This window comes from Chlorocebus sabaeus, chromosome 25, assembly GCF_047675955.1.
Source record: "Chlorocebus sabaeus isolate Y175 chromosome 25, mChlSab1.0.hap1, whole genome shotgun sequence".
NCBI classification, from domain to species: domain Eukaryota; kingdom Metazoa; phylum Chordata; class Mammalia; order Primates; family Cercopithecidae; genus Chlorocebus; species Chlorocebus sabaeus.
Genome location: NC_132928.1, coordinates 24246254 through 24270288, shown reverse-complemented (window position 1 = coordinate 24270288; position 24035 = coordinate 24246254). Strand labels below are relative to the sequence as shown.

At 49.1% G+C, this 24035-nt stretch overlaps 1 protein-coding gene, 1 long non-coding RNA gene and 1 pseudogene across 3 annotated transcripts in view; 2 read left to right on the top strand and 1 right to left on the bottom strand.

The window, feature by feature from the left end:
- The first annotated feature begins 7307 nt into the window (after positions 1–7307).
- LOC103230236 (large ribosomal subunit protein uL24-like) lies at positions 7308–7854 on the top strand (annotated as a pseudogene).
- Positions 7855–11580: 3726 nt separating this feature from the next.
- TMCC2 (transmembrane and coiled-coil domain family 2) overlaps positions 11581–24035 on the top strand; it is a 45198-nt gene continuing 32743 nt past the window's right edge. The window contains exon 1 of one of the 2 annotated variants that reach the window (XM_007988754.2): positions 11581–12412. In XM_007988754.2, coding sequence (XP_007986945.1) covers positions 12206–12412 — 207 coding nt within the window. In that variant the 5' untranslated portion in view covers positions 11581–12205. Of the gene's footprint in view, positions 12413–13127; positions 13715–24035 lie in introns of those variants that run through there. The other variant, XM_007988755.3, reaches the window with a different exon arrangement.
- On the bottom strand, positions 17377–20616 carry LOC140710187 (uncharacterized). The gene is made up of 3 exons (XR_012091131.1): positions 20509–20616; positions 19832–20283; positions 17377–17788 (listed from the first exon to the last, which is right to left on the bottom strand). It is a non-coding gene; the product is annotated as an uncharacterized lncRNA (long non-coding RNA).

The window sequence follows — 24035 nt, the reverse complement described above, 5'->3', positions numbered from 1 at the left end:
GTCTGGGAGCCCGATCGCGGGGGGTGCCTGCACCCCCGGCGATGGGGCTCCCAGACGCCAGGGGGGCGGGCCGGGGGTGGCGTCTGGGAGCCCGATCGCGGGGGGTGCCTGCACCCCCGGCGATGGGGCTCCCAGACGCCAGGGGGGCGGGCCGGGGGTGGCGTCTGGGAGCCCGATCGCGGGGGGTGCCTGCACCCCCGGCGATGGGGCTCCCAGACGCCAGGGGGGCGGGCCGGGGGTGGCGTCTGGGAGCCCGATCGCGGGGGGTGCCTGCACCCCCGGCGATGGGGCTCCCAGACGCCAGGGGGGCGGGCCGGGGGTGGCGTCTGGGAGCCCGATCGCGGGGGGTGCCTGCACCCCCGGCGATGGGGCTCCCAGACGCCAGGGGGGCGGGCCGGGGGTGGCGTCTGGGAGCCCGATCGCGGGGGGTGCCTGCACCCCCGGCGATGGGGCTCCCAGACGCCAGGGGGGCGGGCCGGGGGTGGCGTCTGGGAGCCCGATCGCGGGGGGTGCCTGCACCCCCGGCGATGGGGCTCCCAGACGCCAGGGGGGCGGGCCGGGGGTGGCGTCTGGGAGCCCGATCGCGGGGGGTGCCTGCACCCCCGGCGATGGGGCTCCCAGACGCCAGGGGGGCGGGCCGGGGGTGGCGTCTGGGAGCCCGATCGCGGGGGGTGCCTGCACCCCCGGCGATGGGGCTCCCAGACGCCAGGGGGGCGGGCCGGGGGGTGGCGTCTGGGAGCCCGATCGCGGGGGGTGCCTGCACCCCCGGCGATGGGGCTCCCAGACGCCAGGGGGGCGGGCCGGGGGTGGCGTCTGGGAGCCCGATCGGGGGGCGTGCCTGCACCCCCGGCGATGGGGCTCCCAGACGCCAGGGGGGCGGGCCGGGGGTGGCGTCTGGGAGCCCGATCGCGGGGGGTGCCTGCACCCCCGGCGATGGGGCTCCCAGTCGCCAGGGGGGCGGGCCGGGGGTGGCGTCTGGGAGCCCGATCGCCGGGGTATTTGGTAGAGTTTCACACGGGTTTTTACAGTGTGTGTGATACTGAGATTAATAACTGGGTGAATGTCCACCCTGTGCCACATGGCGAGTAATATCAGCCTGTCCCCTCCGTGGATATTAGAAGCAATATCCCAGACTGGGTGTACACGTCCTGCTGTACAGAGTGTAGTATCATCCTCTCCCTCCCAGGATAGTAATTACAATATCACTGGGCGAGAGCACACTGCCTGCTAATTATTACCATCCTCTCCCCCTCCGTAGACTAGGAACAATATCTCAGAAGAGCTGTACCCTCAGTGCCATATTCGGACTAATAGCATAGGCTTCTTCCGGGAATATTACGAGTAATATTACCGGATAGCTATCCATTCATTGTTATGTTTGGAGTCATGTGATACTCAACGCTCCTTTATATTAGGATCAGTGTCACGCGGTGAGTGTACACCTACTGCGATATTAAAACTAAAATCCTGCTTTCCGTCCATGGATATTAAGAACAGCATCACAAGTAGGTTTACACTTCCTGTGGTATTAGGAATAATAATATGATTATTAATCATCAATGATCGATTTCAATAATTATTAATGATACTAAAAATTCATAGGATGCCATTATTAATGATGGATAATGATTTTAAACACATGATTACGCGTGTTTTCAATTAATTATTAATATTAATATCATCCAATAATATTATTAGTTCCTAATACTAATTATTGTTTGATTCCCAGGATCACTGGGTACTGATTTAAGTCACATTAATTGCTAATATCATAATATTATTATTAATATTGATATTAATAATTATTATTATTACAAATCATTACCATTTTAAGCCAGTATTAATTTTGACTCTCTTTACTGTGATCATTAATATCAATAATAATAATTATTAATATAATTATTAATATTAATGATTAATAGACTCGTTCCTGATATCCACCGGGGAGAGGACGATGTTAGTTTCTATATCACAGACGGTGTACACCCCCCGTGATAGTGTTTCGAACTTCTGCTTGGGAGAGGAGGAGATGACAATCAGTATCACTGGAAGTAGAAACACCTGTGAGACACTGTTCTGAATATTCAGGGAGGAAGAGGCTGATATGACTCCTAATAGAGAGGGGGTTACTCCCTCTGAGGGTGTGCACACTGGGGGTGTACAATCGTCTGAGAAGGAGTCGAAAATTTTCAGATGGGGAAATGATATTACTCACAATATCAGAAAGAGGCTGTGAGTCCACAAGGCTCCCAGACGCCAGGGGGGCGGGCCGGGGGTGGCGTCTGGGAGCCCGATCGCGGGGGGTGCCTGCACCCCCGGCGATGGGGCTCCCAGACGCCAGGGGGGCGGGCCGGGGGTGGCGTCTGGGAGCCCGATCGCGGGGGGTGCCTGCACCCCCGGCGATGGGGCTCCCAGACGCCAGGGGGGCGGGCCGGGGGTGGCGTCTGGGAGCCCGATCGCGGGGGGTGCCTGCACCCCCGGCGATGGGGCTCCCAGACGCCAGGGGGGCGGGCCGGGGGTGGCGTCTGGGAGCCCGATCGCGGGGGGTGCCTGCACCCCCGGCGATGGGGCTCCCAGACGCCAGGGGGGCGGGCCGGGGGTGGCGTCTGGGAGCCCGATCGCGGGGGGTGCCTGCACCCCCGGCGATGGGGCTCCCAGACGCCAGGGGGGCGGGCCGGGGGGTGGCGTCTGGGAGCCCGATCGCGGGGGGTGCCTGCACCCCCGGCGATGGGGCTCCCAGACGCCAGGGGGGCGGGCCGGGGGTGGCGTCTGGGAGCCCGATCGGGGGGGGTGCCTGCACCCCCGGCGATGGGGCTCCCAGACGCCAGGGGGGCGGGCCGGGGGTGGCGTCTGGGAGCCCGATCGGGGGGCGTGCCTGCACCCCCGGCGATGGGGCTCCCAGACGCCAGGGGGGCGGGCCGGGGGTGGCGTCTGGGAGCCCGATCGCGGGGGGTGCCTGCACCCCCGGCGATGGGGCTCCCAGACGCCAGGGGGGCGGGCCGGGGGTGGCGTCTGGGAGCCCGATCGGGGGGCGTGCCTGCACCCCCGGCGATGGGGCTCCCAGACGCCAGGGGGGCGGGCCGGGGGGTGGCGTCTGGGAGCCCGATCGCCGGGGTATTTGGTAGAGTTTCACACGGGTTTTTACAGTGTGTGTGATACTGAGATTAATAACTGGGTGAATGTCCACCCTGTGCCACATGGCGAGTAATATCAGCCTGTCCCCTCCGTGGATATTAGAAGCAATATCCCAGACTGGGTGTACACCTCCTGCTGTACAGAGTGTAGTATCATCCTCTCCCTCCCAGGATAGTAATTACAATATCACTGGGCGAGAGCACACTGCCTGCTAATTATTACCATCCTCTCCCCCTCCGTAGACTAGGAACAATATCTCAGAAGAGCTGTACCCTCAGTGCCATATTCGGACTAATAGCATAGGCTTCTTCCGGGAATATTACGAGTAATATTACCGGATAGCTATCCATTCATTGTTATGTTTGGAGTCATGTGATACTCAACGCTCCTTTATATTAGGATCAGTGTCACGCGGTGAGTGTACACCTACTGCGATATTAAAACTAAAATCCTGCTTTCCGTCCATGGATATTAAGAACAGCATCACAAGTAGGTTTACACTTCCTGTGGTATTAGGAATAATAATATGATTATTAATCATCAATGATCGATTTCAATAATTATTAATGATACTAAAAATTCATAGGATGCCATTATTAATGATGGATAATGATTTTAAACACATGATTACGCATGTTTTCAATTAATTATTAATATTAATATCATCCAATAATATTATTAGTTCCTAATACTAATTATTGTTTGATTCCCAGGATCACTGGGTACTGATTTAAGTCACATTAATTGCTAATATCATAATATTATTATTAATATTGATATTAATAATTATTATTATTACAAATCATTACCATTTTAAGCCAGTATTAATTTTGACTCTCTTTACTGTGATCATTAATATCAATAATAATAATAATTATTAATATAATTATTAATATTAATGATTAATAGACTCGTTCCTGATATCCACCGGGGAGAGGACGATGTTAGTTTCTATATCACAGACGGTGTACACCCCCCGTGATAGTGTTTCGAACTTCTGCTTGGGAGAGGAGGAGATGACAATCAGTATCACTGGAAGTAGAAACACCTGTGAGACACTGTTCTGAATATTCAGGGAGGAAGAGGCTGATATGACTCCTAATAGAGAGGGGGTTACTCCCTCTGAGGGTGTGCACACTGGGGGTGTACAATCGTCTGAGAAGGAGTCGAAAATTTTCAGATGGGGAAATGATATTACTCACAATATCAGAAAGAGGCTGTGAGTCCACAAGGCTCCCAGACGCCAGGGGGGCGGGCCGGGGGTGGCGTCTGGGAGCCCGATCGCGGGGGGTGCCTGCACCCCCGGCGATGGGGCTCCCAGACGCCAGGGGGGCGGGCCGGGGGTGGCGTCTGGGAGCCCGATCGCGGGGGGTGCCTGCACCCCCGGCGATGGGGCTCCCAGACGCCAGGGGGGCGGGCCGGGGGTGGCGTCTGGGAGCCCGATCGCGGGGGGTGCCTGCACCCCCGGCGATGGGGCTCCCAGACGCCAGGGGGGCGGGCCGGGGGTGGCGTCTGGGAGCCCCATCGCGGGGGGTGCCTGCACCCCCGGCGATGGGGCTCCCAGACGCCAGGGGGGCGGGCCGGGGGTGGCGTCTGGGAGCCCGATCGCGGGGGGTGCCTGCACCCCCGGCGATGGGGCTCCCAGACGCCAGGGGGGCGGGCCGGGGGTGGCGGCTGGGAGCCCCACCGCCAGGGTTGCCTGCACCCCCGGCGATGGGGTTCCCAGAAGCCAGGGGGGCGGGCCCAGGGTGGCAGCTGGCGATGGGGCTCCCAGAAGCCCGGGGGGCGGGCCGGGGGTGGCGGCTGGGAGGCAGGGGGGCGGGCCGGGGGTGGCGGCTCTGTCTCAAAAAAAAAAAAAAAAAAAAAGAATATTTTATCCTTTTAACATTCATGATATAGATGAATGTGTGAAAATACCTCTTTTGGGGAGTCATCTTGATCCCTCACAGAGATCTCGCTCTCCTCAGGACCTTGGTACTTAATTAGCTCCCCTTGGAGTGTTGGCAGGCATTACCATTTCAATCTTGTGTTATTAATTGACATTTCATTTGTATCTCATCTCCCCAGCTGGACTTTAAGGCAGGACCAATGTCTTTTATTGTTGTATATCCCCCACAAGTGTATTATAAAGCCTTTGTACATGATATATTTCATAAATATATGTGAACGAATGTAGAGCTATTGAATTGCAGACTAATATTAATTAGAGTATTTCTTGCCATAAAGTGACTCAAAATTATAGTTGTGAAAAGGTGAGCTATTAGGCTTTTAGGCTTAGGGTAGGGGTGTCCAATCTTTTGGCTTCCCTAGGCTACACTGGAAGAAGAAGAGTTGTCTTGAGCCACAAATAAAATACACTAATGATAGCTGATAAGCTTTAAAAAAAAAGGAAAAATGTAATAGAGAAACATGTAATAATGTTGAAAATGCTTCTGAGTATGTGATGGGTTTTTTTTGTTGTTTTGTTTTTTGTTTTTGAGACAGAGTTTTGCTCTTGTTGCCCAGGCTGGAGCCAGGCCACATGATGTTTTAAGAAACATGAAGCCAGGCCACATGATGTTTTAAGAAAGTTTACAGGCCCGGCGCGGTGGCTCACGCCTGTAATCCTGGCACTTTGGGAGGCCAAGGCAGGCAGATCACCTGAGGTCGGAAGTTCGAGACCAGCCTGACCAACATGGAGAAACCCATCTCTACTAAAAATATGAAATTAGCCGGGCGTGATGGCATGTCCTGTAATCCCAGCTACCTGGGAGGCTGAAGTAGGAGGATCGCTTGAACCTGGGAGGCGGAGGTTGCAGTGAGCCGAGATTGCACCACTGTGCTCCAGCCTGGGCAACAAGAGCAAAACTCCGTCTCAAAAAAAAAAAAAAAAAAAGAAAGAAAGTTTACAAATTTGTGTTGTGCCTCATTCAAAGCCGTACTAGGCTGCGTGCGGTCCGTGGGTTGGGGGTTGAACACGCTTGCTTTAGAGTCAGACGGAGCTCAGTACAGATCTTGGACCTATTTGTAAGTGCTGCAACTTCTCTAAGCCTATTTCTTATTTGTAGAGTAGGAATAACACTTACTTTGTAGGGTTGTTTCAGGAGAGTGTTCACAAGGTTCCTAGCAAAACGTCAAACACCTGCGGTTCTCTTCAAATGGTGGAGACTTGCTCTTACTATTATATCTAAAAGTACCACATAGGATTATACATAGATATTTATTTTCAGATGTAAAATAATAAACAATCGATTCTCTCTGAGCAAAGCTGATATTTTCTCTTTCTTTTTAAGGTCTAGAATTTTCAGCTTTAAGTAACAGATTGTCCAGAGGTTTGTATGGATTCCCTATAGAGATGGGAAAGGGCACAAAGCAGCCGTTTTACCAGTCCCAGGCTTTCACACATAGTAGTACAATCAGGGTTTAAGTTTATGCTTCACAGTCCTCCTCTGTTCATTGCCATGATTATCATTTTTTCTCCCATTACAGAGAAGCAACCAGAATAAAGAATATGCATCCTACCTGAAATTAGAAGCAGGAACTTCCTGCTGTTTCATATTACAGATAGGAGATTCACCCACCCCAGGAATGAAACAGACATTGGAATTTCCTGTGTAAGTCTTAGGGATGCTGTGAGAGAAATGATCACAAGGTTAGTAATTTGGATTTGCTTACTCCTTTAAAACATTGCCAGTTTGGGCCAGGCATGGTGGCTCACGCCTGTAATCCCAGCACTTTGGGAGGCCGAGGCGGGCAGATCACCTGAGATCAGGTGTTCAAGACCAGCCTGGCCAACATGGAGAAACCCCGTCTCTACTAACAATGCAAAAAATTAGTCAGGCGTGGTGGCAGATGCCTGTAATCCCAGCTACTCGGGAGGCTGAGGCAGGAGAATCGCTTGAACCTGGGAGGCAGAGGTTGCAGTGAGCCAAGATCATGCCACTGCTCTCCAGCCTGGGCAACAGAGCGAGACTCCATCTCAAAAAAAAAAATAAAAATAAAAAAATAAAACCTTGCCAGTTTGGTATCAGAGATTCTGTGTTTTGAATGAAATAATGTATACAATTTCTGCATAAATATAGTAATGGCAGCTTTATTTCTAAAGGCAAAAAGTTATGTCAAAGAATAAGGTGGATAGTATGTTAAACCATGATATCTTCAGTTGACAGAACCAGAACATTAAGCAGTCATTTAAAATGTTTACTTAAGCCTTTTGCGGCCATCACCGAAGCAGGAGGGGCCAAAATGAAGTTTAATCCCTTTGTGACTTCCGACCGAAGCAAGAATCGCAAAAGGCATTTCAATGCACCTTCCCACATTCGCAGGAAGATATGTCTTCCCCACTTTCCAAAGAGCTGAGACAGAAGTACAACGTGCGATCCATGCCCATCCGAAAGGATGATGAAGTTCAGGTTGTACAAGGACACTATAAGGTCAGCAAATTGGCAAAGTAGTGCAGGTTTACAGGAAGAAATATGTTATCTACATTGAATGGGTGCAGCGGGAAAAGGCTAATGGCACAACTGTCCACGTAGGCATTCACCCCAGCAAGGTGGTTCTCACTAGGCTAAAACTGGACAAAGACCGCAAAAAGATCCTTGAACGGAAAGCCAAATCTCGCCAAGTAGGAAAGGAAAAGGGCAAATACGAGGAAGAAACAATTGAGAAGATGCAGGAATAAAGTAATCTTATGTAAAAGCTTTGATTAAAACTTGAAACAAAAAAAAGTTTACTTAAACATATGGAATATGGCTAATAATATATGGAATAATATGAGAAAAGGTAATAATGTCAGAAATGCTGCTGAGTACATTTCAAATAAAAAAAAATAGGATAAAATTTGGTTTAGGCAGAGTTTTCTCCAATCAGGAGTGATACAGAGCCTTCCTGGTCCTCCCTTCCTTTTACAATAGCCAATAAAAAGCCTGTACTTAGGTGGTGGGATTGTGACAACGTCAACAATCCAGGCAATCTTTCTAAGGATTATTTGCATAGTTTACTACTCCTAATCCAACAGAACTCAATTTCTTTTAAGGAGTGCATTGAGTGGAAGTGGTCATCTCCAACAAAAAGGGAAGAGAATTACATTAACAAATGAGTATGTGCAATGATATTGGTATCAAAATTCAGTGACCAAAATTGTTATATCTAGTCCCTCTAGAGAGTACTTTTACCTTTGAATCACTCTACTCCGTATGTTAAACCTTAAAATAGCACACTGACAACCATTTATCCATTTGATGTTTAAATGTTTTTTTAAGTATTGCTATGGAATAGGACATAGAATTGCCTTGGATAATCTGCAAGCTTCTTACTATTGGCAAAAAGAGAAGCCTTTTATTTTTCAGACCTAACTGCTTTTACAAAAAGAAGGAAAACAAAACAAAACCCTACTCTACACTTTGTTGATCTTGGCACCTTATCCTCTATAATGAAAGCTTCAACCATTTATCAAACTAAATGAACTGGGTGTTGACAAGAGAGCAGGATTCCATAATTCTGCCCTTTATACTTCTTGTTTATATACTTATTGGTTTAGCAAATTTGATACTACCAGAGTGTTCCCTTTCATTAGTTTAACTGGGATTTCTGTTCACAAAAACCATTCAGCTTAGTGGGATAATTCTTTCTCATATGGCATACGGAGGGCTTGACCAAGTTAATTATTTTTGTTTCACTTAGGTTTACTACACATATACCATGTGTCAAGCATTTTCACATGCATTATCTACCTTAATCTTCATAATAACCAGTGAAGATAGATAGTATTAGCCCCCGTTTATAGATGAGAAAACCGAGGGTGAAAGAGGTTAAGCTCACAAGAAGTAACTAAACTAGAATGCTTACATGAATTTTCTGACACCAAGACCAATATTCTTCCCACTAAATCATGCTATTTCCTTACAATTAACTAGGTGTGCCAAAACAGAATGGAAATGCTACTCCTACATAGAAAATGTAATCACTTGCATTGTGTATCTGCAAACTTTTGTCTTGTCTTGAATATCAAAACATAATTTGTGCCTATATTTTCCCAGAGAAACATAGAACGATAGAATAATCCAATGCTGTAAACGAAATTTCAACCAACCAAAGTACTTTCAAGTTCTGATTTTCTTAGGTGCTCAAGAATTTACGGCGACTAATGAAAAATTGCCATTGGCTTCAAATTGGTGGTTATAGGTCACTCAGGTCTCTACACAGACTTCTCATCCAAACTTATTTGGCAGTAGCATATTTATTCCATAATATGACACTCAGTGAAACTCAGAAATCAGTGGGACACATTTGAACTCCCGAAGATAGAAGCATTGGAGTGAAATGTGCAACGCTTTTGAAACTGGATGACGTGTGTGGTCAAAGCTATGGCCCTTCACTCTTTGCTAGGCAATGTCCAAGTGCTTTACATATATTACCCAACATCCTGTAGGGTAGGTACTGTCATTATCCCTACTTCCAAATAACTCGGAAACTGGAACATGAAGAGGTTAGATAACCTGTTCCCACTCACATGGTCAGTGAGGAGCAGAGCTAGGATTTGTCCCTAGTCTGGCCACAGAGCCTGAGCTCTTAACCATTATGCTATGCTACCTCTCCAAAATGGAATGTAAAGTATTAGCTGATTTTATGAAACACACCACAGACTTTTTTGCTGACCTGAATCATACCTTGCAAATATGACCGCAAGTAGAAAATGTGGCTGTCATGCTGTATGTATATAATACAAAAATCAAACTTAAGACCAACTTTTATCTAGTATAGAAACAAGGCATAATTCAAAATTATAATGCTCTCTGCTTCCTTAAACGAGACCAAATCCCTTCCTTAAACCAAATCCCTTCACTCTCCTTTGGCTTCAAGTTAGGTCATGAACATGTGTCAATGCATGCTCACCATTTGCTGGCCACCGCATGCCCCTCAAGACTTGCTCAGGGTCTTTGGGGCCTCTGCACTTACCTGGGCCAAGTCAGGCAGGGAGCAGTATATTCCTCTGCTTGAAACCTTGCACCATGGGAACCTGCCCCCTCCGGTTCTGTCTAGTCCTGCCCACGGTCTACACTGGCATCCTGCCATCCCCTCACCATTGAAAATGCTAAATAAAGGCTTATAGCTTTGTGTTTCCACATTGTGCTTGATTCTTTGTGGTAGATGTGGGGGGTGGTTCTACATTCCCAGCCCATCCTAAATTCCTATCTTCTATAAGTGGAGCTGCCTAGTTTAGAAAGTAGCTGCTTGGCTGAAGTAAATTCTTAACAAATTAGTCTCTTCTAGGATACACATTAAAATGAGTGGTTGGAATGGGAAGAAGACAGAACAGAGTCAAGAAATTCCGACTAGTGAGACTGAAGTGAGGCTACAATGTCATGATGGATGTGAAAGAGATTGGCAAACTGTAAAATCCTTTAAAGACCGTGTGGTCCCTTCACTGTCTAGGCCAGTGGTTCTCAAAGGGTAGCGTGTGTCAGAATTACCTGGAGGGCTTGTCAAAACACAGATTTCTTGGCTCACTACTTCTTATTCTGTAGGTCTGGCTGGTGGCCAAGAATTTGCATTTCTATCAAGTTCCCGGGTGATGCTGAAGCTGCTAGTCCAAGAACCACAATTTGAGAACCACTAGTTGCTGGATGAGTAAAATCCTTTGTGTCCACAGGAGGCATACAATAGATACTCAGATGGGGTTATTATTACTACTCTCCATATCTTGGTAACCCCAACGTTTGCTCTCTTCTGCTTCCAGATTACTCAGCAGTTTGGCTGAGATTTATGCAAAGAGAGACAGCATTCCTTTTCTACACTTCTATATGTAGCAACCTCTTGCCATTAATACCCTTTCTTATTTAAAAGCTGCTTCGCAGTTTGTATGGAACTCTCACATACGTCATTGTGTTTTTATATGAAATTCTTCCCAATTTCTGAGCATAAATTATGCCAAGTAAAGTCTCATTAAGAAATATGCACTTAAAGCGGGGGACGGGACGATGAGGAGAGAACACCCCCTCCCCTTAGCATTTGCAGCTCTGAATGTAGGCATAGGTTTAACTCAGACCAAGTATCCTAGAGGGGATAGGTGTCTCCCTTATGGATAGAAGGTGCAAAGTTAGAGCCCCAAAAAGCAGTGATAATAAACATCCCTCTTGTGCCCCTTCTCGCCAAATAAAGCGAATGGGTGGAGGAAATCCCGGGCAAGCCCTCCTCGGCAGGGTCCCTCAAGCTGGCGCCGAAACTGCGACTCCCACGCCCGCTGCCCTGGCCCCTGCGCAGCAGCCAGCTCTCTGCAATGCAAAAACGCAGCAGCATCGCCCTGCAGCCCTCTCCTGGGGGATCGCACGGTGCAACCAACCCTAAAAACGTGGCCGCGCGACGCCCCCTCAGCCCCGCCGGCTTCCCATTGGCCGGTTGCCGCTGTCACTCCCTCCTAGCCTCGCCTTCCCGCTCCCGGGCGGAGGCAGCCGGGCGGGGTAGGTTGCGCGCTCGCCGCGGGCTCGGGCCGCGGCCGCGGCTTTGCAGCAGGCAGCGCGTCGGGCGGGGAGCGGGGCGCGCGGGCCGGGGAGGGGGCCGGGCGCGCTGCGGCCTCCGCGGCCGGCCCATGCGGGGCAGGGGCCGGTTGCAGGGCCGGGAGCAGCAGCCGGCGCCGAGGGCGGCCGACTAGGACCTGCCCGGCCGGCTGCCCCGCGCCCCGCCTCGCCCCGCAGCCCGGCCGGCCGAGAGGGATGCGCTGTGCCGCCCAGCTCCTCTCCGTCCTCCCGGTGCCCTGAAGCAGAAAGTTTGGGGGCCAGGGGTTGTCTGCCTTCTCCCTCCTGCAATGACTGCCCAAGGACTCTTGCTGCCCAGCCTCGACTGTGACCTGTCTTCGCTCCCCAGGTCGAAATGAACTATTCCAAGCTGTAACCAAGGCTCCCCCTTCTCGCCCCTCCCTCACCCGCCTTTAAAAAATTTTTTTTTTTTTAATTCGAGAAATCGTGGTCTGCCATCTCCCCTCCTTGTTAATAATTTAGACCCCAGGCCTCATTTCTGAGTGTAAGAGGGGGTGCGGTCTTCCCTAAGACGGCGCGCTGAAAAGACAGATTCCCCTTGCCGACCCACATACAACATGAAGAGGTGCAGATCGGACGAGCTGCAGCAACAACAGGGCGAGGAGGATGGAGCTGGGCTGGAAGATGCCGCTTCCCACCTGCCGGGCGCGGACCTCCGGCCTGGGGAGACCACGGGTGCTAACTCTGCTGGCGGGCCAACTTCAGACGCTGGCGCTGCCGCGGCGCCCAACCCAGGTCCCCGAAGCAAGCCTCCTGATTTAAAGGTGAGCAGACCATCCCCCGGCAAGCCCAGCCAGCGACTTAGCTCTCGCCACTCCACGCAGAAGTGCTTTAACAGGATACAAGTGAGGGGGGAAGTCAGGCAAAGGTCAGAGAGGATGAGCGGATGCTTGGCTGGCACCCCAGGGGGGACGTCAGGTACCATTTGTGCCTCTGTCTTTCAGCTCCATTTCAGGCCTCTGTGTTTGTTCCCCATTATTCAGCAAACGTTTTAGTGACTCACCCATCCGAGATTGTTTGAATAATGTGTGAAGTGCTATTCGCAGACAAAGGGCTGGAGAAATCCAAGATGCTAACCAAAAAGTGGACAGCAGGTGACCATTAGTTTTCCTTGCTGAGTAAGTCTCTACCCATTGGGATCTTTTTTTTTTTCCTCGTGAGACGGAGTCTCGTTCTGTCGCCCAGGCTGGAGTGCAGTGGCGCGATCTGCAACCTCCGCCTCCTGAGTTCAAGCGATTCTCCTGTCTCAGCCTCCCGAGTAGCTGGGATTACAGGCACGTGCCACCACGCCCGGCCAATTTTTGTATTTTTAGTAGAGACGAGGTTTCACCATGTTGGCCAGGCTGGTCTTGAACCGACCTCGGGTGATCCACCCGCCTTGGTCTCCCAAAGTGCTGGGATTACAGGCGTGAGCCCGCCGCATCCGGATCTTTGAGCGCCTTCCTGGATGAAGCTCAGTTTGCCGGTCTGTGAACAGGGGGTGTGGATTTCCTGCCGTTAGGTGGAGCCAGAGGTTAAGATAGTGCTTAGAGATCTCTGCCTGCTGCTGAACCAACCCCCAGGGTGGAGAACTGACAGGTGGTGGAGCAGTGCTTGGGCTGGTTTGGGGCCTCAGTTCAAGTTGCATACATGCTGAGACGGCAGCTAGAACCAGAAGCCGAAAGAACTGTTCACATGGAGATGTTTATTTTCTGGCCTGAGGTTGCCGAGACAATTGGCGAGCTGTCTTGAATATATCTCTATCAATTAAAACAGCAGCTGAGATGAATAATGCACCTTTGCCGGAACTGCCACAGGGACTGCAGGCTCAGGCTTCTCAAGCCAGCTCACCGTCCGGCTGAGCGAGATGTCAGCCCAAGGAAGGAACTTAGATGCCTTGGAGATTGATGCCTCAGTTATTTTCTCCAGAGAAGGTGCGGGGTTTGGGCTAGGGGAACGGAAAGGACTCCGTTGCATTTAATAAAGCCTGTATCCTATGGCAGCAGCCACTAAGGAGCTCACCAGAATAAGCCAATGACATTCCTCATTTGGCCTGAGCGGCTCAGAGTCAGGAAGTCAGAGCGCAGGTGAGTGTGTGTGCTCTTACCTGTGTATGTTACCTGTCTGTGTGCCTTGGGGAGGAGTGAAAAGGGGGACGACTAGGTTATTGTTATGTGTATTTTTTAAATTTTGCAGTAATTATTCAAATCTGACCTCTGGTTCTGCCGCTGTCCTTTTCAGAGCTTCGTGGCTAGCCTTATGTCTAGAGGATCTCTGTGGGATAGGCTCTCTCTGCACAGGAAGCTTGAGCTTTTGCCAGACCCAGGGAGTCCTTGGTGTTTATCTCTGCTGTCACCCCCGAGTCCATCCCATGTGGTCAGGAGGTGTAGTTCCTGTTTTAAGTGAGATGGTGAAGGGGAAGGGGTCCCTTGAATGCTGTTGTAGGGAGGAGGCTAGCCTTCTGCTGCTGACTTCAGCCTCATTCTGAACCCGGTCCAGCAAACCCTGATTCTTTGACCAGATGAGACCCTCAGCTGAGTCTGTGAGAGGCGGTCTTGGAAATTCCCCACTCTCCAACTCAGGACAGCAGTGGAAACTGCTTTCGCCATTTATTCCCCCAGTTGCCTTCATGAGGAAGATGGGTTGGTCATGGCATGGGGGCTGCAGTGTCTCTGTAGGGGAACGCCTTAAGGGATGCCTTAAGCTTGTTCATTTCCACTCTCCTGTATCATCTTTCTTTTTTTTCTTTTTTGGCAATGCCCTCATTCTGGTCAGGGGCAGATGTAGTAACAACTATACATTTGGTATTAACTGCCAAACTGCCCTCAACCAGAATTGGAATCAGGTGCAAGAAATGGAGGTTCCCCCCCCCCACCCCTGATAAAACATACCACTGAACCCAGCAATGTGGACCCAGTAAGGAGCAGAAAACTCAGCGGCAGCCTGCTTGTGGGAGCTCAGGGAAACAGCAGGGCTTTTCCTGTTTACCTCTGTCTGCTTCATCACAACATGTTTACTACCGGGTGCAAGGGACTTCCAACCAGATGTGACTTGGGGACTTTCACAGTTTGATTTGCTGTGTGGTCTCAGGCAAATCACCCAACTTTTCTAAGCCTTTTTCTGGGGAAAGGGACTAAGAATATCGGAGTGTGTCCAAACTTGTTTATTTATTTATTTAGAGACAGGATCTTGCTCTGTCACTCAGGCTAGAGTGCAGTGGCATGACCACAACTCACTGCAGTCTCAAACTCCCGGGCTCAAGTGATTCCCCAACCTCAGCCTCCCAAAAAGCTGGGATTACAGGTGTGAGCCCACCGTGCCCAGCCCCTCCAAACTTTCTGGAAAAGTTGTTTTCCAATACTGTTACAGTTTTCCAATGATAGAAAAATTCCATTATTGGCTCTGGAACTGGGTAGAAGTTGACTGGTTTTAGATTTGTTGGTGGTACCACAGAAGGGTGTTTAATTTTTAATGTTCCCTACCTCATACCTGTGTTTGGTCAAGGCAGATAAGCAGTCTGGTTTGCTTTTGTTTTCATTTTAAACTTTGGAGATAATAACTTTTGGTACCTTAGTCCCACTTCTATTTTGTCATGACAGCTCCAGGCGCTGTGATGAATTAAGTGCATTGGAAGAAATCATCTTGGGGCAAACAAAAAAATAAGAGACACTGTATAAAGCACCTCCATAGAGGTTGGGGAGGTAGGGGAAGAGGAGAGAATTTTTATCTTTGCCAAAGAGATCTGAATGGTGTTTAGTGACAGTCCGTGGTTTCAGGGGCTCCTATGGTCTCCCTCTGGTCCTTTAGCACTGTGGACCATCTTACTGTGCACTGTGAATTTCTGCTACAGTGCCCTGGGATCTGTGATTATAGGGTGGGAAGGGCCAGTGAAAAGTAGTAGTTAAACAGCAATTTTAAAACTGTAATTAGGCTGGACGCGGTGGCTCAAGCCTGTAATCCCAGCACTTTGGGAGGCCGAGGTGGGTGGATCACGAGGTCAGGAGATCGAGACCATCCTGGCTAACACGGTGAAACCCCATCTCTACTAAAAATACAAAAAAATTAGTCGGGCGTGGTGGCAGGTGCCTGTAGTCCCAGCTGCTCGGGAGGCTGAGGCAGGAGAATGGCGTGAACCCAGGAGGCGGAGCTTGCAGTGAGCCGAGAGTGCCACTGCACTCCAGCCTGGGCGACAGAGCAAGACTCCGCCTCAAAAAAAAACAAAAAAAAACAAAAACAAACAAACAAAAAAAAAAATTTAAAAAATTTAAAACTGTAATTAAAAATAACCTAAAAATGGACACTGCCTCACAGGAGGCTCATGCAGATACATTGAGGGCTTCTCAACTGTTCCACACACCTGTGGGACCTTCGGGGAAAATCTCAGTAGACACTCCCACAACAGGAACGCAACAATTCAGTCCCATTCTTCAGCCACTTGCAGCTTGAATTCCTGTTGAACCACTCGAGTTCATGTTTCGATTCATTTGTCCTTATCGTCCAGTCTTTTGCTGCTAACAGATTCCCTGCTTGTTGGGAGGAGATACTGGGGTTGCTAAGCCATAGAGAGTGCTGGCTGACCAAAAGTACACCAGAATTCTACAGCAAGAAAACCCAGTTCCGTTGCATATGGGAGGAGACGGGGAGCTGAGGGGAATACTGCAGACAGGGAACACACATTCCTGTTAAAAATACAGCATACGGGCCAGGAGCGGTGGGTGGCTCATGCCAGTAATCCCAGCACTTTGGTAGACCGAGGTTGGTGGATCACTTGAGGCCGGGAGTTTGAGACCATCCTGGCCAACATGGTAAAATCCTGTCTCTACTAAAAATACAAAAATTAGCCAAGTGCAGTGGCACACACCTGTAGTCCCAGCTACTTGGGAGGCTGAGGTGGGAGGATTGCCTGAGCCCAGGAGGTTGAGGCTGAGGCTGCAGTGAGCCATGATCATGCCACTGCACTCCAGCCTAGGCTACAGAGCAAGAGCCTATCTCAAAACAAAAACAAAAACAAAAAAACTTGTGAATGTGTGGTAGATACTTCTGAGACCCAGGATGAGTGGCCAAGCTTAAGGGTGAGCTGGTTCTGTCCTGATATGTGATGGAAGCCGGAAGGCATGGGAGGAAGTTACCAACCTCCCCACCTCTCTCACCCCTTGTGCAGTGGGAAGAATTGACCCTTTCCTGAAAGGAGGTGTCTGGGGATGCTGGCCCGAGCTTTCCCCCTGGACTTCCCCTAAGGTTCTCTTTCCTCTCACAAAAGCCCCTGTAAGTAATTTCCCCGGAGATTTCTGAGCAGTATTAATATCTTTCCCTGAAGAAAAAGGGGGAGCTCCAAATTCCATCATTCTCCTCCTGATTTGAAGCACTTTTGACTCAAGACTCATTTGGGTTCCAGCTCATGTTCTAGCCACACCATACACTGGTCTTCCTGCCTACTTAGTGAAGAGCAGGAAAAATAATTTGAAGCCAGATATCTGAGAGAAAGTCACAGCTGAGTCCTGTGTGGTTCTCCCTGCTGGCTCTCCGCCTTTCCTGGTGGTCACAGGCAACTTCCTCCCACTGTGAGTGGCCTGTGTTCCTTCAGCGCTCCTGCGGACAGCCCACTAGAGAAGGGTTCATGCAGTCAGCAGATACTGACCACCTTCAGCAGGAAAGGTGCTGCTGAATTAAATTGTGAAACATGCTTATAAAAGTGCCTGAAAACATGTGTGCAGTTTAAATAACAGAAGCAAAACAGACACCTCGTCTACCCAAGTCAAGAAAAAAAAAAATGACATTCCCGAGAAGCCCCTGCTTGTTTTCTATTTGTTTATTTCTTATATATATATATTTTCAAGGCTCAGGGTTTTGATAAAATTTATAGGTCTCAGTTTCTCCTTTTTTTTTTTTTAAATGTTAGTCAAGCGAAGCAGTGGGAGTGGAGAGTTTCTTCATTTTTTAAATGAAGGAGAAGACAGACTACTTCATAAGAACGTGGGTGGGATGAAGATGTGTGCATTTCCTGGGGCTCTCCAGGAGCTTATAGTTGGGATGGCTCTCTGAGGGCCTGCTGCATCTTGAGGCCCCAGTAGATATGTTAAGGCTTGAAGATTCTTGCAATCTCAGGTGGGAGCCAGACGCCTGGGGTAAGTTTCATCAGAGGAGGTAGAATTGAGGTATGCCTAAAAACAAAGAAATGGGTAATTGGTTATTTGGCCTCACCTCCAGGTGAGCTTCTAGGTCAAATAGGATGAAATACTTGCAAGAAAACCATAGTGGAAATACACATAAGTTTAAGGGTGCTTAATGCATCATGCAGTGCAATCAGAAACTTATGGGGGTTTATCAGTAAAGTTGTTCTGCAAGAGGTGGCTTTAGAGCAAGATTTTTTTTTTTTTTTTTTTTTGAGATGGAGTCTCATTCTGTCTCGCTCAGGCTGGAGTGCAGTGGCGCAATATCGGCTCACTGCAGCCTCTGCCTCCCAGGTTCAAGCGATTCTCCTGTCTCAGCCTCCCGAGTAGCTGGGACTATAGGCATGCACCACCATACCCAGCTAATTTTGTATTTTGAGTAGAGATGGGGTTTCATCATGTTTGCCAGGCTGGTCTGAAACTCCTGACCTCAGGTGATCCACGCTCTTTGGCCTCCCAAAGTGCTGGGATTATAAGCATGAGCCACTGTGCACAGCCTAGGGCAGGATTTTAAAGAAGGGGTGGAACATTTATTACCAAACAAGAGAAGAGGGGCTTTCCAAATGGGGGGAGTGAGGTAGCAAGTGCTTTTGTAGGGTCTTTGCCCTGTTTGACTAGAATGGTCAGGAACAATGGAGGGTAGTGCAAATGCTGAAGTTACCTGTTTTGTCCCGCTTGTACCTTATGAGGCAGGCGGAGGGTTGGAAGGCCCAGGATTGCCCCATCCCCACCCCCTCCAACCTTCAGTAATATCCAGAGCAGCCCTGTATGTGGGCTCTGGGGGAACTGGTGACCGATGGGAAAGCATGTGGCAAACGAAGCTCCCTGTTCTCCTGCCACATATTGAGTTCTAGATTAATTCCCAGCTGCCCTAGTTGTTCTAGTGGGAACTGTCTGGCAGGCTCAGTATTTACAGAATGTGCTGCTTTTTGTGTATCTAATTGTGTCTTCACTGCCAATCCCATTAAGAATTTCCTTCAACAAGGAGTTGAAACATCTGATAGGACCTAAATTTTGGGTTGAAGTTTTAAAAGAGTATGGGGTTATCAGGAGCTGGGGAAAAGGGCTCAGGCAGCTTCTCAGTGGTGGTCTTAATGGCCAACTCAAAACTCATTTCTGTTTTCATCTCTCCCTTAGGAAATGGCATCTGCCTTTGAAATCCCCGTAGACTACTAGCATGGTACATTTTTGGAATGAGGCCATAACTGGACAGGGTCCACCTTTGTCAGCCAAACACTTAAGTCTCTCTTCATGTAAGAAGTTAGAACAAAGCTGTTGGGGATAACAGGTATTTTTGTGACTATGCTAGAAAAACAGTTATTTGGCTGAGCACAATGGTTCATGCCTGTAATCCCAGCACTTTGGGAGGCTGAGGCGGGGGGATCACGAGGTCAGCAGTTCGAGAGTAGCCTGGCCAGCATGGTGAAAACCCGTCTCTACTAAAAATACAAAAAATTAGCGAGGCATGGTGGTGTGCCCCTATAGTCCCAGCTGCTCGGGAGGCTAAGGCAGGAGATTTGCTTGAACCCAGCAGGCAGAGGTTGCAGTGAATCGAGATCACGCCATTGCACTCCAGCCTAGGCGACAGAGCAAGACTGTCTCAAAAAAAAAAAAAGAACAGTTATTTTCAAACCAAATGACTAAAGACTTCCTTATGCCAGCCAGGTTAACTGAGTGATATCCACCAGGGAAAACAAAGCTGGCTATAAGGACATGAGCCCCCCTACCCGAGCCCGCCCTAAGCCATTCTTGAAGACATCACACACATTCTGGCTCCTTGGCCTGTGTTCATCTCCTCCCAAGCCAACTCAATCTTGGCGGTTACTAAGATAATAGAGTGAGAAGAGGGTTTAAACTACAGCAGGAGAAATCTGAGTTAGACACAAGAAAAGGCTGTTGGAGCATTTGAAATATTTGTGAAAGGTTATGTCTTTGGAAAAGATAGCCATCTAAGGATTAAAATCACCTTTGTAAGATGGATTTGTAGGGACTTGGATAGTGGCTGCTCAAAAAATAAATGAACAAATGATTTACGTAGCAGTCTTACATGTTTGTGTTGAGGCCTCTGCCAGGTAATGTTAGGGACACAGATGTAGGTGCTGTAGCTCCTGCTGTCCAGTCACTCATATTGTCCTCAAAGGTTCCGTCCGTCAGCAGGTGAGAAGTTGGATAACAGTTGGAGAGAGCACTGGAAGCGATGTCACAAAGCAGTACACGATTAATTGCAAAATGAGTGGTGCAGATAATGAGCACTTATGTGTTCAGAGCAGGGTGAAATCGCTGCAGACTGGTGTGATCAGAGAGGTCTTTATGGAGTGGCGAGGTGGTGAAGGATGGGTAGGATGCAAAGAGGCAGAGAGAGGGCACACCATGCTGGGAACTTTAATAAAAGTCTTCTATGTTGGTGTGTGCTGAATCAGTTCTGCCTAAAGACATGGTGGATGAGGTGACCTTTTCCCACTTGCTTTGGCTCCAGGCAGAATTCTCTAAGCAATAAAGGAGAAAGGAATCAAAATAAAATTGAGAATGGGGGAATTATTTGCCCGTGTGACTATGAGTTGAGATTTTTTTTTTTAATGTCAGCTGTGAGGCTGAGAAAGAAATAAATGATTCCAAAAATCTTTCATCACTGGGTTTCCAATAGAAACTCCAAGTGGGCCTGAGCAGTTGCAGCTGCCTACTGTACACCACTGTGATCATCAGCGCCAAACCTGGGGTAATGGTTCCGCTCCTGCTCCCGCCCAGGCTCCCCACCCAGAGCTTCTTAAGGGCAATTGGAGACTTCTTCAATCCACTTTGGATCCTGAGAGTAGAACTCTGTGGGTTTTTACAGTGATTAGTTCTCTAATGCTGGCCCTGTTTCCATAGAGACCCTATAAATAGAGGAACGTTGGCGACCTAGGCTGGCAAAGGCTCAGGGTGACCCAGTCACCCCACTGAACCCTCACAGCCAAACTGTTGGTGGGGCGGAAGGAGTTTCAAACCCAGGTAGGAGGAAGGGCTATGCAGTCAGCTGCCAGGTGGGATAATTAGCTATAGATTAGTGTGACTTTAAGCTTTCCTGGGATTTGTTGAGAACACAGGGACCTGTAAAAATTAGAAACCACTTTTGGTCATTTTTAACCAGATGGTGCCAATGACACTGTACCCCGAGGCATTTTAGTTTTGGATTTATGCAGCTGTGTTTGCAGATTTTGGAGCAAACTTCCCCTTTGGGGGACCCACACCCAGGGAGAAAGACGGATGAAGCCCAACTGTTCAGAAACCACAGCCTTCTCAGGAAGGATCTTTCAGAAGCCATCTAGTCCTCCCTTTCTTCCTGAAAGGACAATGTCACCCAAGGAGATGGGGTCCTTCCTGCCCTTTCAGATAGTTCCAGGGGAGGGACAGCCAACTCCCCTCACTTCCTTCCCCAGGGCAACTCAACCTGGGAGGCTCTCCTTTCTGACTACCTTCTGGCCAATTCTGGGGACGGCACTTCTTGCTTCGGTCTTATGGATCATGAAAGCCCTGTTTGTGTCCCACCTCTCAGCTCTCTACTACATGGCTTCATCTGGCCACCAGAATGGTTTCTGGCAGCCAGGGAAAAGCAAAAGTCAATGTGGAAAAGCAAGTGACATTTTAGGAGCTGGAACCTGTTAGTCAGAGCAGGTGGTGCTTTCTGCTGCGTTGGCGGCTAAGTTCCCTTAAGCTAGTCACCATGGTTTTCCTCACTTCTGAAACTTGTAGCTGGTTATGTGTATGTGCTGAGTTTTTTTTTTTTTTTTAAACACTTACTGTGTTATGTCAAAACTCCTTAACCATCTCCTCCCTGACACCCACATACAGAAGTGGCCCAGCCCATGCGTCACTTTGCTGTTCCCGCCTCGCACCTTATAAGTGAGGAAAAACCCCTTCATTTGGAGCAATCTCCTCTCTCCGCACATTGTTCTTTAACTTCTTTTTTGTTCTTTCCCTCCTGCCTGCCACAGACTTTGATAGACTCCTTGGTCTGCTGGGGCAAAGGTCCTGGGGTCTCCTGGTCACTTCCTTAGATTTCCTTCACCTACAGGACAGCTCAGGGAGATGGGAAGTAAAGACTTTATAGTTGAGGGTCTTGTCCTATAACATGGGATGGGCAGATCACGACTGCAGTTCAGGGGACCTAACAACCCTTGACCCAGGCATTTTTGTTTTGCTCCTGCCTTTGATACTGTTCTGGGACGCATGCAAATACCCTATCTACTTTAGTCTTGAAATCAGTGTATGGGGCCGGGTGTGGTGGCTCATGCCTGTTATCTCAGCACTTTGGGAGGCTGAGGTGGGCGGATCACCTGAGGTCAGGAGTTTGAGGCCAGCCTGGCCAACATGGTGAAACCCCATCTCTACTAAAAGCACAAAAATTAGCCAGGTGTGGTGGTGCACGCCTGTAATCCCAGCTCCTCGGGAGGCTGAGGCAGGAGAAGTGCTTGAACCTGGGAGGTGGAGGTTGCAGTGAGCCAAGGTCACACCATTGCACTCCAGCCTGGGCAACAGAGCGAGACTCTGTCTCAAAAAAAAAAAGAAAAGGAAAAAAAAAAAGAAATCGGTGTATGGGCCCATGAAGGTAAATTCAGTTAGAAGTTGGGGATTTCTCTGTGTGGCTTGGATGAGCCACTTAGCTATGCTGTGCTTCCATTTCTTCATCTGTAAAATAGACTGATGCTATGATGTCTCACATTTCTAGCTCCTGAGATTAGGCTAGTGTCAGATTATAATGACAGTATAAATCAGAATGCACTTTGCAAAATGCTGTTGTATAAATTTTAAAAGCAAATTGACCAAAGATTTTAGGCTCCAAGGCAATATGGCAGACATTAGTGGCTGCCATAGCTCTCCCTGGCACCTCCACCGGCCTCCCAGGCATAGGGGAGAGGAAATGCCTCAGAACTCTAGGACCTCTGCTGAAGTCTTTAGAAGGGAAACTCTTTCTGCCTGAGTGGATCCTCAGTGTTGGAGAAGCCAGTTTCAGAATGGGAGGAGAAGAGGAAGAGACCTGGAATAGAATGCTAGAAAGACAATTTGTATTATGGAATGTGACGATTTGGCAGAGGGAGCTGGGCAAATGCCAGAGCCAGCTGGCCCCATCACAGTACCTGGAGGGAGGTCTCGCATCAGCTTGGGCCTAGGGAAGAGGGAGGTATCCTGGCGTGTCCCTGTTCTGGAGACTGCAGGATCTGGCCCATTCCAAGTCCATGGCAGAGTTGACATCTTGGTTCTTCCCAGCACAGATTCAGGTGAGCCTTGTGATCCTGCCTCAAGCTGGCCCCCAGGGGATGGTAACTCCTGTGGGAAAACCTGGCATTGTGTAACTTAGCATCTCAAGGGCTGCCCCAGAATTCAGTTCTTGAGAGGGAATCGTGGTATCCTTAATTTCCTCATCTCTAAAAGGAGATGTTCCAGTTGTTGGTTTTGTTACTATTTAGGAAAACCAGATGGGATAATGCAGGATACAAAGCTTCTTTAAAATGAAAAACCATTAGTTCGTGATGAGTTGTGATGATGTCATTTATCTGGTCTGTAAAATGGGTGATGTAAGGGCCTCACCTACTTGGAAGATTCTGGGGATGCTCAAATGAGGTGAAAAATGAAAATCCTAATATTTTACACAAATACATAATGGTGTGGTTATTTGTATCCAGCTGTAAGTGCAGCCATCTGCACAAACTCAAGGCTGAGTTGTAAAGTAACCTAAGAGTGGGGTCAGCTCATTCAGAGGATGTCAGGTTGCTTTTTCTTGGTTTCTATATGGTCTAGATTTTCTGCTCTGTAAGGTTGTTTCTAGGGGAAAAAAAAAAGAAAATCCAGTCTGTGTAATTTTTTGGAACATTTTTTAAATGATTGAGGCTGCCTGGTAAGATTGTAGGTTGTTCATCACAGGAAATCCTGCTATGGCTCATTGAGTCCCACATCGCTGGGTCCTGAGTTTTCCTCTAAGGAGCTGCAGAATGTGAGGTGTCTCCTGGTCCTCCAAGTCTCACCCCTCCTCCCAACGGCTCCAAAGCTCTCATAGAGGGCTCAGCCTGGCCAGATAAGCCGTCCCCTGACAGAAGCAGCTGTCTGGAATTATCCCACAGTTGCTCGCCCTGGCAGGCCATCCAGCTGCCCCTCTGGGAGCAGTCTTGCCGGAGGAGCAGCTGGAGAATCTCAGCGACAGGGCTGAGAGGAAAGGCTGTGGCCAGGGCAGCACCGGGTTGCAGGGCCTCTTTGGGTCTAAGGG